This window comes from Amblyomma americanum, chromosome 8 (assembly GCF_052857255.1).
Source record: "Amblyomma americanum isolate KBUSLIRL-KWMA chromosome 8, ASM5285725v1, whole genome shotgun sequence".
Taxonomy (NCBI): Eukaryota; Metazoa; Arthropoda; class Arachnida; order Ixodida; family Ixodidae; genus Amblyomma; species Amblyomma americanum.
In genome coordinates this window covers 56,146,823-56,161,195 of record NC_135504.1, presented here as the reverse complement: position 1 = coordinate 56,161,195, position 14,373 = coordinate 56,146,823, and the positions used below count along the sequence as shown (strand labels likewise).

At 44.4% G+C, this 14,373-nt stretch overlaps 1 protein-coding gene across 1 annotated transcript in view; it reads right to left on the bottom strand.

Annotated features, from left to right (window-relative positions):
- LOC144101692 (uncharacterized) overlaps nucleotides 1-14,373 on the bottom strand; it is a 228,278-nt gene that overhangs the window by 132,502 nt on the left and 81,403 nt on the right. The window contains exons 3-5 of the mRNA XM_077634825.1: nucleotides 5,162-5,203; nucleotides 1,972-2,010; nucleotides 332-425 (exon numbers count right to left, since the gene is read on the bottom strand). Coding sequence (XP_077490951.1) covers nucleotides 332-425; nucleotides 1,972-2,010; nucleotides 5,162-5,203 — 175 coding nt within the window. The remainder of the gene's footprint in view (nucleotides 1-331; nucleotides 426-1,971; nucleotides 2,011-5,161; nucleotides 5,204-14,373) is intronic.

The following is a 14,373-nucleotide window of genomic DNA, read 5'->3' as shown; positions in this document are numbered from 1 at the left end:
TCAAAGAAATCACTGCTAGGATAGAAATTATATTCAAGAAGCCACTCGAAGTTCTAGCGATACTTATTAAAATAAATTTTAACCCTATACTTCAGAAATGTACGTTCGTGTCGGTGCTAAAGTACATCAATAATACAGTATTTAATTACACCTTACGAATTGTTAGGAATAGTCAATTTTCTGAACGAGACAGAAAAAGAGGTTTAGAAATTAGGAACTGCAATGTCGCCCATTTGGGAATTCATATGAATTTCTTTCGGTGAGACATTGTGGAAACGAGGTAATAGCCGAATTCGCAGTCGTTTAGTTTCCGCAAACTTAATATACTTACGTAAGTTATTTTGGTTGAAGACGATTTTTATCACTTCCAAGATGACGGCCACGGCACCCAAAGAATTGAATTGCGTCAACCCTTTGAAAAGGCACTACGAAAGAACAGGGATTTTTTCATATTTATTGCTCAAGGGCAAATGCAGGGGCACAGACTACGAAAATTCAATTCATGGGAAAATTCAATTCTCTAAGGATCACTTAGGGGCGCGATTTTTCCTTTCATTCCTGAATTGTTTTCCAGTGAGCGAAAAGCGATTAGTGTACCAATAGTGAATGGTGTATCTGAACATTAGCACGCAGAAAGCCAAAGTAATGTTCGGGAGTCTCGCAAGGGTCCGCAGTTCACAGCTGGTAGCGAGGTGCTAGGGAATACATCTGCTTAGGGGACATATACTTTGGCGCTTATGGCAGATCATCTTAGATCATCAAGCTGTATCTTACCGGTACTCACATTTGGGAACAAATATCGGGAATATCAACAAAAGCTTAGTTTAAGTTAAGGACAACGTAGCGAGCAATGGAAAGAAAAATTATAGTTGCAACGTTAAGTGACCGGAAGCGAGCAAAGTGGGTGAGGGAGCAACCACGGGTTAATGACATCCAAGTCGAAATCAAGAGGAAGGAATGGGTTTTGGTAGGGCATGTAATGCGGGGGTAAGATAACCGCTGGCCCTGAAGGGTAACGGAGTGGATTCCAAGAGGAGGCAAGCGTAGCAGAGGGCGGCAAAAAGATGGGCGAGCGGATGAGATTAGGAAGTTTGCGGGGCTACGCTGGCCGCAGCTGGTAAAGGACATGGTTAACTGAGGAGAGATGGGAGAGGCCTTTGCCCTGCAATGGGCGTAGTCAGGTTGAGGATGATGGCGATGAATAGTACTCATCAGACGTTTTCTGGTATTAAGCACGAGTGAGAACAATCACCATTCTTGTCGGCGAACTAACTGTCACATTGCATGCGCTTGTATTTCTTTGTGCAACACGGGCACGAAAGGAAAGGAAAACTGAGAGTGTGAGCTCGCACCAATCTCACAGTGTTTAATTTTTTCAAAGTTTCAAGCAACAAATCTGCATTTTATTATAAAATACATCTTTATCTTTTTACTTTATTGTTTTGAGCACTTGTGAGTCGCCGCCTGTGTCTTGGCCTATCCCCTGCAGTGGGTGTGCGCCATTATCTTCGTGAAGGCAACAACAACGTTATGAGACAATCAGAAGGCATGTCTGCGTTTTGGAGTTTCGCCTGATGAACATGCGGCCGCCCGGGCCGTGGTTGGGCACCGTGAACACGTGCTCAGCTGCAATCCGCCCGGTCGCTATAAGTGTTTATTGGCCGTAGTACACTGAGAAATATCCTGTACATCGCAGATACGAACTGCTAGCTGTTGGGAGCTACAGTGCTACCTTCCGATCTCCATGGTGGTACACTTCATCCTCATTTCCAGGAGGGACTCCTTGCGTGAAAATTAGCGCACACAATTTCCTGGAGTATGAAGCTGATATGCTGTCGTTTTGCTACCGATGCTACAGAAAAACTCTTTCTAGGAACAAATCCGCAGAAAGCGTTGTTACAGTTATGTACAATGACTGCGTGGAAGCGACGGGAGGACGGATGTCGAGGTCGACTGCTAATTTGCGCTCACCTGGAAAGCCTTTGCAAAGCTGGTGACGATGACGTCAGCCTGTTCCGCAGGAAGGGAGGAAGAGTAAAAAAATTGAGGTATCAAAATTTTCATATCGTCTCCGCAACCAAAAAAAAAACGCTGCAATTAACGCACACAGTAGAACCAGATACCGAGCAGTAAAATTGCAAGATTGTACTTAAGCCTGGTTAAGAGCGGAAATGCGAAAGCCTTTCCCTTTCCTCTCTTACTCCATTTTTCAATTTCTTAATTTTTAATTGTTTAAAAATTTTGGTCTTTATTTATTTATTTTTTATTTATTTTCTTTTATTTTAGATTTTACTCCTTATTTGTACTTGTATATTTTTATTTTATTGTTATACTAAGCAACCCTTCTGACGCATTTACGTCGTTTTTAATCGAGTCAGTCTCGCAAAACCTGCTTAAAACACAGCATTTGTTTTCACTAATTCAATTTAATTAATTAACTAACTACAATTCCTCAACCAAACTTTCCGATTGCAAAATCTACTCACGAACTACCGAACACAATCAAACTTTTGCACATTGATCTCTACAGAACGACACAATCGTGCGGAGAAAAGTTGCGGGCACTTTTTGCTGACTCGGCATAACCGTATAATGCTTTCGCATTAATAATATCATGTGCCATATTGTTTACAATTGAACTCTTCGGAAATGTTTGGTTCCTGCATGTTGCACGAAGTTTTATTGTGGGAGCATATTTTGTGTGTTCCCGGGTGTATGCGAGTCGTGTTTAGTTTCTTTTTTTTTAGGATTCGATTGGGCCAAGGAGACCTGAACTGTCTTCCATATTATTCTTCAGGACCTTCTACCATTTAAAGGATTACAGCTACTTGAACGCCTCTTTTGGGCTAGGGTAAGATGTGTGCGGTAACGCGTTTCTCTTCCAATTTGGAGCTCTCGTAATTCCAGCAGCTGTCGTGGAGGCAAACATGATGCGAATATTAACGCGATAGCGCTACGCCCCACTTTCCCCGGAAAATTCGGAAAAATTCAGGATTGGCCTGGAGGGGGGGGGGGGGGGGGGGCGGTTGGGGCCTCACACGTTGAGTTACGAGAAGGAAATAATTGAAAGTATAGATAAATTGGTTCTTTGATGTGTCAGCATAACCGAACCATCGTTGTGATAAACACAGGTAAACTAAATTGTTTACGCTGACAAGAAAATCAAGGTTAATAGTCAGTAATCGAGCTCATGACCCTTAAGATGACAGGCGACATGCTTTCCCCAAGGCCAGTTAGGTACGTTCGCTCGATTTGGTTAAAGGGAGACCTTGTGTCTGTGTTGTATCACGTGATTTACTATGTCTACCGATGCTCTCTGATCAGTTTGTGTAATATGAAATAGGTACTAATTGGGAAGGAAGATAGAAAATATTCGTGAACTCTGTCGTGTGATACCCTTGAGGCGGAACTGCTGTGTCCGCCTATTTTGTTGGGATTGAAGTTCTCCGTATCAGCCTCTGTTTTCGTTGTCCTGCTCACTGACCCGCTTTTTTGTTTTTTCGGGGGGGGGGGGGGGGTGTCCACGTTCGAAAGCGACTCTGCTTATCAGAAATGCGGTATTGTAGGGCTCCGGAAATTTCGACCACATCAGGTTCTTTATAGTGCGCAGAAATCGCGCAGTACACGGGCCTCTGTAATTTTGCCTCCATCGAAATGTGACCATCGGGGCCGGCATTGAACGGGCGTCTTTCGGGTCAGTAGCATAGCACCATTAATCGTCAGTAGCAGTGCGCCACTCTAGCAGGTCTCGCTTATCTGGCGCGACAAGGCCATCAAAACAGCCAAAACTACTCGCTATCAGTACTTTTTTACTCTCTATACAAATAGAGAGTGTTTCACCTAAGACTTTACGCAAGTGTAAAAACAGGCTTTTTGAGTCAGAAGAGCACTTTGTTCGTCAAGGCATTGTCAGCGGTGTAGTAGACCATAACACAGACAAGACGTGCTAACTAGCCGGCTGTTTAACTTATACTGAATAGCTAAATATTTTAAGCATTACTGTTATGCAGCTTAATTACGGAGAGGAGTGTTGGTCAGGGTGAGTAATATCCATATCAATTTTTAGAATTCCGGAAACGCCATTAGCCTTGGAGCTGTGACCAAACAAAGTTTGCTTTTTCGAAGAGTTACGTGCACTGGACACGTTGCTTTGTGCCGAAGCTTCTGGAAAGCGAATGTATTTTGCTGCGAAGTAGCCAAAATTTGACGGGCCACAGCGCCGAGGGTACCCGCGTTTGCAAAATTCTAAAAGCTGATGTGGATATTAGTTGCGATGGGCTATACGCCTCTCAATAGTTGAGGAGCATAACAAGATTAGTTAGAAGTTTACTATTTATTACTTTTTAACCAGCCTGCTAGTTAGCACGTCTTAGCTATAGTCTAATCTACTAGACCGCTGACAATGCCTATGCTGAAGAAAGCACTCTTCTAAGAAGCTTATTTCTAATAATTGTGTAAAAGCTCAGGCGCGCCACCTTTTATGTCGATGTGTGGATATATATATATATATATATATATATATATATATATATATATATATATATATATATATATATATATATATATATATATAATAACAGAGAATTTGGGAAGGCGAGAAAGCACTGTGAACGTTGCATGCATCAATTACAGACAGAAAACGGAGAAGCTAAAAAATCTCGAAGTGCGAATAAAAAAGCCTACAAGCCTTAAAAAACAAATATTGACATTCGGAGCAATGAATATACATAAAGGAAGTGCATATAGGTGCAGATATCATGTCGTATGTTCGCTTTCTCATTATTCTTAGATATTATGGTCGAATTTGATTCCTAGTGGGGAAGCCGACGAGGGTAAGTCATTGTGTCTAAATACCATTTAGCCGCAGCTTGTGCTCCCTAAGTCAAGAAAATTAAGAAAAAGCGTTTATTTTCCTTTGCGAGAGCGGCAGCGTCTTGAGACCCTCGCGTTTGCTTACGGGATTCCACCTATGTCGTGCCCTACGTTTATTTGCGTGTGCATTGATTCATTCCACACTGCCTTGCCGACCCTTTGTGTTCCTGTACTTTCCACAACTGTGGATGTTTCATCTTCGACGTAATATACACGTCATTTCTCTATGATTGTCCTAATTATTACCTTTGTATCGGGTTCAAAAAATACTTGAGAAAACTTTACTTACAGGTTGGCCGGTGCACAGTACCAAAGAAGTAGTCCCAAGGCACTGAAACACATTTAAAGGAAAGTTTATTAAACGGACCCTGAAACTATACGTTCCATTCTGTCCTTTCAGAAGGGTGGGAAGATTGAAAGCGAGACGTGCGGTGCCATAGGTATGAAACCGTAATATTTAGAACCGCCAATTGAAACCTATAGATATTTCATGTCGAGTTCACAGCTCAGAAGGTATTAAGTATGACAAAATCTATATCGCCCGTGTCTTCAATACAGGTCTTAGATACCGCGTTATCTATCCTTTACCTACTACGTCAGATTTCAGTGGTATTAAATACGGGAAATGAAGACCTGTTGGCCGAAACAGGGTCCCATGTGAGTGAGTTTTGCAATTCATACTACGCGATCGCATGTCATGTGACCAGAAGAAGATCTGTATTGTTTCATGTGAATTAACTGAAAGCTGCGTTACCCGTTTGTTCCATCAAAAATCTGAAAAACATTTGTTGCGTGCAGCTGTTGACTTCATATGTATGCTACCTGTAGGTCTTGCATCAAAGTGCCCAATGACAGTGTCTTACTAAGCAATAAAAATATATTCATCAGGTGTACTCACTGCTTTAATGCCCAGGATATCAGGGAAAGTTTTGGTAAGGCAGGCGGCTGGAAGGCAAGAAACATATTTGGATCTAATATCTGTACGAATATATTTAATTCTGTTATATTTTTATTTTGTGATGTCAATTGTAAAGACTTTTTAATAGAGAAAAACCTCATATGGTACCATTAGAAGAAGACCCACCAACCGTCGGCGTCCGTGGCATAAAATTTCTGTATGACGGCACCATGGTCTCGCATGACGTCAGCAGTAGACCATAAAAAAAAGTCACCTCTACAGTAAAAAACAAAAAAATCCTTCCCAAGCTGCGGGGAATATAACCAAGCATCTTCAGACTGCAAAGCGAGCACGCATCCCATCGACCAGAAAACCGCGTTGGTTCTTGACCAATCAAGCTGATCCTAGTGTATGGGTTTCCTTACAACTAAAGAGCACTAGAACGGAAGGAGTCTTTAATGAACCCTGCAACAGAGCTCACGATGATATAGTTCTTTCGAACTCAATGCAGTCTAGCAGTCTTAAGCGCGCTCCGTAATTTTTACACGCTTGTGTCGTATCCGAGGAGGTTTGCAAATTTTTATTCCCATTACTGTGACGGCGGCTTTTCGCCAAATGTTTCTTTAACCGTACATCGGCGAGTTAATGTTTTGGCATAAATAGATAAGGGGCAGGTTAACGTGTAATTTTTAAAAGAGGATGACATCGAGAGAGTAAAAATTATCATCTAGGATTCATGGTCTGGGACTGATTTAAGAAAAAAGGTGTTAAACGAACGTGTTTGCAACGATGCGATAACATTTCTCGTTTTGGCACGTTTGGTTAGAATAGAGGAAATTCAGGATTCCACGCTCATTTTTACTGTCCACCGGGAACTAGGGATTTCAAGGACGTTTCTCGGACGCGATGAACTGAACATTTATCTCTTCATATTCCCTTTTGCCCAGCTTTGTGCCTCGTCTCTTGTGGATGGTAGCCTGCCGGAAATTTACATTCAGGCGAAATAAGCCTCCTTGCCATCCCTTCGGCCTCTTTCTTTCCTTTTTTGTGGTCTTCAGATCGCTAATAACAAATATCTCGATATATTGAAGAGGGGTATCATGATGTATGCGCATGGAAGACAACCGAGCGCGATAAGTGGTTCATCTCACGGTGAGATAGCCACACAATCAGATATCTGAAAATATATTTGGAAGGACTGCAGAATCGCGTATGAAAAACAAGCAAGCGGAATGTAAGTAATTAAACGATGAATAAATACCAATAGTATAAATAAGTAAAATAGGCTAATACGCGGGCATAAAGACATTTCCAGAATCCCTGGTTCCCAGATCAGAAACCAAAAAAAACACGGAAATGAACCAGTAAGTTCAGGGTTAGCTATGCTGTGTGAAAGATTTACCTTGGCAAAGGAAAGGTTAGCTTGCCAAAATAAAGAAGATAAAAGAAAAGGATGTCATATTACTTCTTGTGGCGTATTCGGCGTCACGTAGGCTTGCCAAAAAGCACAGAACTGTGCTTAATATTGTTCGTCGCGCCACCTCTTGTAAAGCAAATTAAATCATTTTATTTCCAAAAACAGTGGCTCATGTGGGCACGATGTTACTGCGGTTTATTGCTGCTTGATTCTGAGTTGCGCGTTGTTTGAAGCTCTCAAATAGTCCAGCGTAGGTATACGAATTCAGGATATTTATCGGCAGCCAGCCGTCTTGGGGAAGTCCACGTTTCACACCTCCGATTTAACAAAGTCGATCTGCTATGAGGGCCATACTAATACTGATAGGTTGACCACTTAAGGCGTACAGAGATCACTGATTCTTCTGAACCTGGCAAATTTGTGAAGGCATAGTGAAGTGAACTGAATTGGAATACCTCTCTTTAGCAATAGTTTTAAATGAGGATACCTTTAATTATGTATAAAAGTAGAAAAGAAAACTGACATGAAATTTTGTTACCCCTGGAGGATGAAAACATTTGATGGAGCAAAAACTAAAGAGAGCGAGCGGTAGTGTTGAACAATTGACGCAAGTTATGCGGGCAAGTTATGTCGTGAGTAGAGAATACAAACACAAGAAACCTGCCGAAAATCAAGTGAAAAACTCGATATGCGATTTAGAACGACCAAACAAGGGAGGAAAGCGCCACTTGTATGAAGCTAACGCGCTGGGCCAATGAGGGCTTGAAGACGCCACGCAATTCATGTAAAACACATTTTCAAACTAACAAAACTGAAATCGAACCACTAGCTGAAGCCTTACTCCTTCCAACTAAATCCTTAAAACGCCCGGAAACATACTCTGGTTGATATTCCTATGCGGTTTGTATCAAAGGAAAAAAATGGTTTCTCTTTGCAGGCCTAGTGGCTGAGGCAACGCAGTTAGTACCCCATGGGAAGACCCATTGTTACTGCAACCAGTATCAGCAAGGGGGCGATTAAAAAAAGAAGGAAATTCGGCAGGCAGGACGATACCATCAAAGAGGCGACTCACCCGACAGGCCAGCGGGCATCAGAGCAACCAAGACAAGAATGAGGAGAGCCATTGCAGAAGCTGGTGTGCTCGGTCTGGAATCAGTGTCAGAGGTACAGAAGACTGCAGTGTCTTCAGAGGCTGATGTGCCGCCTTTTTATCGGGCTTGCGTTAAAGAATGCTTTATATTTTCTTTCCCTAACACGTGTGTTCGCATGTTTGAAAATTACAAAAAGACTTCGGGAAAAGCAATGTGCACACCCTGCTGCAGATCAAAACACCTAAATATGGATTTAGGCTAATCATACCTACGAAGGTTCAAAACATGGACATCTGGGTTTCCCTTTTGGCTGGCACTTCTGGCCACATCACAGAGACCAGGCCGTGAATTGGCGCTGTTTCAGTGGGGTTAAAGTAAAAAGCTGCTTCAAGTCAAGTAGAAACTATGTCGCACCAGTATCCACACGTGCGTCCTTTAGTTCTGTACCTACGCCTTATGCCTGAATTACTATATGCATTGGCCAGACACCTGCTTGAGGCACACACGTGCTTTAAACTCTGCCTGCGCAGTTTCCATATTTTGAATGAAATGCAGAGCTGAAGGCTTAGCCCTGATTTTGTTTGCCTGATATTAGAATAATACGAGCAAAGTAGATAGCTCCCTAGAGATGAACGGCTGTGCCTCTAGCTATTTTAAGGGGGTGTTTTTGGTCTATTTCGAGGTAGGACACACATTGACATGGTGATGAATTTTTCAATAGGGGGCGTTTCTCTTCTGTTTTTACATATGCATGAGAACTGGCCATGAATGAACTGAATTGAGGCCAAATAAGAATGCTGTTTTTATGGAATACCAGATTTAACACCAGCGCACGTGGAGCGCATGGGAAAAACAACGTACCTACGCTGCGGATTTTGCACAGTCTGCACGTGCGGCACACGGCATGCGTCTGGATCAGCAACACACTTACCAGGATTGAACACAATATTTCAGTAGTATAGCCGGCCTGTTTACTTGGTGCAGGGATCTGTTTGGCGTAAATATCGATCAATCAGTTCAAAGCTTTGAAGGAACTTTTGTTACAGCCAGAGAAGCGCGTGCGGCAAAGGATTGCTAAAGTACTCGTTTTGTTATGTAGAGCTTAATGCAATATATACCTGTGCCTTTATAATGCATTACACGTGCTGGAGCAAACGATGGTCATGTAATAAAGAACTTGTAGGAATTCACTATCACTGTGGTTGAAGATATGACACATCTTGCGTCAGCACAGCAGCGCCAATTGAACAACATATGCGCCTTTTATCCTGATTGCCGCCATACTGCAGGCCGGACTGCTTTTTTCATCTGGCGCTACCACCCGCTCCCTGAGCGCCGTTTTATTGTTCATTAAGCTGCTTCGCCCCCTCCCGCGGTGGGGCGGATTTGCGGCGCCACGTACGGAAAGCATTTTATCGAGCAATAAGGTGGTGATAAGGATAAGGAAAGACTGAAACGTCGAGAAAATTAACACTATTTGCGGAAAAACAAATGAATATACTCTCTTAACAAAAAGACGCCAAGTGGATGTAAGTACATTGTCCTCCAGCGCATGCCCTGTAAAACGTTTCGTTTACTATATACAAGTGTGCTATATTATTTAATCCTCTAGCTAAGGGAGGTATTGGAGAACAAGGGAGTAAAATTTTTACTATCGGCAGAAATGTAACCCTAAAATGGCGTCATGTTTATTGTTCGCCACTGAGACTCATTCTTACAGCCCTCCCAGCTGAGGACAGGGAACTGCAGGGGCCGACGGTAACCCAGTTTGGGAAACTACGCTACCCTAAAGTGATCCCGTGTCACCCGTTCGTTTCGCCGTCTTCAACCCCAGCGGCGGCGCAGACGGAGGGGGAAGGAGTCGTCTCAATGCTGTCTACGTTTATTTTACAGGTTTCTTGGTTGCCTATGGCCGTAGATAAATCTATGTAACATTGTAAAAAATAGTTCAAGTATCAAAGGAATATCGGAGTAGTTTTTATGGTCATGCACTACACTATAATTGACTAAGAACCAGAACAGAATAAGTTGAAATTGATAACTCCCACCAAGATATTCTAATATGGCAGTTTAGTGGAAAGACGACTGACGCCAACCAGGTTAATTTTTGAAAAATAGGACGTTTCGGGACCGGCTCGGTTCCTTTTTCACGGTGTGACTGCGGGCGAGGCGCAGCTTCGCTTTTTAAGCCCTCGTGTTGAATACCTCCGAGTCAATGGCCACAAACCATGAATGTAAGACGAAGGAAGTGTACCCAGGGAGCGATTAACATTTTTTCGTGTCTGCTGTATGCGCCACGACTCCAGCAGAAGCCTTCTGCGCTGGTTAGCTTCTGTCTCTAGTAGAATAGTGCCGTGAAATACAATTTGGTGGTCATATTCCTCGCAGTGTTCGGCCACCGCGCTGCGCTGACGGTTCATTTGTCGGACGTCCGCTTTGTGTTGCCCCATTCTTTCGGCGAAGTTCTTCGTTTCCCCCACGTCCACCAGACAGACCAACCACGACAACCCAACCAGACAGACTTCTGTCAAATGTTTTCTATTGAGTGATATGGCAATGTTTGCTTTCATCGGCACTTCTTTAAACCGTGTTTTATTAATATGACTAAGTAATAATGTAGCCTCATCTACAAAATCAATAGCTCGACTTTGAAACTGTGTTCTATCATAGTTCCATGTTGATGCAATGCAATATAATCTGGTGTAACAGATCGTGAGAACCACATCGGAGAAACTGTGAGAATGAGGCCTAAATAGGGGCTTAGAAGGGTGGCGACACTAACAAATGAAGATCAGGTATTGTTGGAGTGTTCGAAGCTTCAGAAGAACAGTTCAGTTATTTAGCTGACTGAAGCAGAAGACGGCGCCAAGCCGATGTCTTGTACTGCGGTAGACGTCCGTGAAGGAGCAGAAGTGAGCAGAGGTCCAGCGACGATTATAACCAAGAGGTTGTCACTCACCTCCTTTATGCTCGACTTACCAGAAGCAGACGAGACGCTTGGTTGCGGTGCAGATGGCACAGAATGGTGTTCTTCCCACTGGGGGCTTGGAAGGAATTGAGGCCAAGAAATTTTGTTTCAAAATGGGAATTATAAGGAGAATAATCCTGCGTTCTTCCCCATTATTCAGTGTAGGAAACAAAATTGGTCGTTTAACACATTTTTATTACAAGTTGATGGAATAGGTGTCTATACATATGAAGTTTAATATTCAACGCAAAATATTTAAACTCTCAATTGTGTTGATGCTTGTTTAAAGTGTTAGAAGAAAAAAAACGTGTTCTTGGATGTATACAACAAAACAATAGCAACAACAGGCCAGAGAGTGCTCGATCTGCTGCATAAATATTGTAACGTGCAACGCGTCTTCTTCCGGTCTCTCTCGTCCACTTCGGTTTGCCAGTACCGGCTTTTAAGATCTACCGACGAGGAGTACCGGACGGTCTCTAAGTGAACCGATCCCCCGAATGAGAGACAACCAACTTCTGTCTCTACTGATATATGCGCTACTTCTGCTTCTACAATCGCATGTATCACTGCCCCCCTCTTCTGCAGCATCGGCATGATGCGGATAGGAAGGAAAAGTCAGCGAAAGGGTAGGACACAGCTGCAGTGATCCGCCGTGCAGCCAGGTAACCTGTAGTAGTAAGACTTCATGCGAGCAATGTGCATGATTTCTGTACGGTGTGACCGGTGCGACGAAAAAGCCGCTGGGGCGGGATCAGCTTCATACGTCACATCACTGATGCGGCACACTACTTCGCAAGGGCCGAAGTATCTGCGCAGAAACTTTTCGGAAAGTCGGCGGCGACTAACTTACATCCACACCCACACATAGTCGCCGGGCGCGTAACTGATGAAGCGGCGTCCGAGGTTATACCTAGCGACGTCAGTCTCCGGTTGACGGTTAATTAGCAGGCGTGTCAGTTGCCGCGCTTCCTCAGCACGCTGAACGAAGTTGTCTACGTTGAGGTCAGCGTCCGAGTCGCAGTCGAGGTCGACGGGCAACATAGCATCCAACAGAGTGGTCACCTGCCGACCGAAGGCAAGCTGGAAGGGGGTCTGTCGGGTACGTACGGCAGAATGGTGTCCCAAGTTCTACGCTCGATGTCAGCATACATAGAAAGCATGTCGGGTAGTGTGCTGAGTCGCTCTACCAATCGATTTGTCTGCGGATGATACGCCGTAGCACGTCGATGGCTGGTGTGCGTCCGAGTCATCACGGAAAGGGTTAAGCGTGCCGTGAAAGCAGTTCCCCGGTCAGTGACAACGTCGTAGGCGCCAAGACGCAAGACAATGTTGTGGACGAAGAACTGCGCCACTTCAGCAGCAGTGCCTTTGACCAGTGAAGTGGTGTCAGCGTACCGTGTGAGGTAGTCGGTGGCAACGACTATCCAAAGCTTTCCAGACGAAGACTTCAAAAAAGGACCAAGGATGTCCATGCCCACTTGGTGAAAAGGTGTCTTCGGTGGATCGACGGGGTGAAGAAATCCGGCTGGTTTCAAAGGAAGAGACTTACGGTGTTGGCAGTCACGGAATGTTTTTACGTAAGCAGCACCGATGGGAGTAACCTGGACCAATAATATTTGTCTAATCCGAGCAATTATACGGCTAAATCTATGATGGCCGGCGGATGGTGCATCATGACAGGCATTCAAGATGTCTGGTCGCAACTGTGATGGTCCGACAAGTAGGAACACTTCTTTGTTGTTGGTAAAGTTGCGCTTGTAGAGAACACCAGATCGTAATGTGAAGGTGGGGAGCCCACGAAGAAAATTACGCGGAATGCGAGCGTCGATGCCTTCGACATAATCGAAGAGCGGCGCGAGCTCCGAGTCTGCTCCCTGAAGTTCCTACATTTTGATGCTGCTAACAGCGTTCTGGAAAGGAGAATCATCGGCGGTTTCTTCGGTGTATCTTGTGCCAGGCGCGCGCGACAAACAGTCCGCATCGTAATGCTTACGGCCCGACTTGTGCACGACTGTTAAGTCGTATTCTTGCAAGCGTGAGCTCCATGTAGCCAAGCGTCCGGAGGAGCCTTTGAGGTTCGCCTGATAGCATAACGAGTAGTGGTCGCTTACAACACGGAAGGGTCGCCTGTAGAGGTACGGGTGGAACTTGCTGATGGCTCATATCGCTACAAAGCATTCTTTCTCCTTCGTAGAATAATTGGTCCCTGAGCGCATAATCGTTCGACTGCCATAACAATGACCCGCTCTGCACCGTCTTGCGACTGCATCAGTACCGCACCAAGGCCAACATTGCTGGCAACAGTGTGGATGTTCGTGGAAGCTTGTTCATCGAAGTGGCCGGGTATCGGAGTACTTTGCAGACGGATGCGCAGCTCGACAAATGCAGCATCTTGGTCACTTCCTTACAGGAAGCGCGTGTCGCCACGAGTCAGTGAGTTTAACTGTTAAGTTATCTTCAAGAAATCTTGAACAAAGCGCCTATAGGAGGAGCGCAGGCCCAGAAACAGGCGAACGGCCTTCTTGTCAGTTGACCGTGGAAAACCTTGTCTTGTCTTGTCAGGGTCCGGGCGGACACATTGTGCAATGACAACGGCACCAAAAAAGCGAAGTGCCTCAAACCTAAAATGGCATTTCTCAGGTTCGATGGTGAGTTGCGCAGGGTAGAGCGCTTGTACAACGATTTACAAACGATCCAAGTGTTCGTCACAGGTGGTCGAAAATATAAGGACATTGCCCAAGTACACCAGCCAGGACTGCCACTTCAAACCGGAGAGAACGGTGTACATTATGCGTTGGAACGTGGCCGGCGCTGGGCACAGACCGAATGGGAGCCCCTTAAAATCATAGAGGCCGTTGGGCGTCGCGAAAGACGTCTTCTCCCGGTCTCTATCGTCCACTTCGATGTGCCTGTACCCACTTGTAAGATCTAATGACGAGAAGTACGAGGCGTCCTGCAATCGGTCAAGCGCTTCATATATCCTGAGCAGCTGGAAAACGTCATGTTTGTTCTCGTCACATTATTGAGTTTTCTGTAGTCAACACAGAAACGCAGAGTACTGTCATTCATTTTTATAAGAACCACTGGCGATGCCCATGGGCTGGTGGATGGCTCAATGACATCTTCT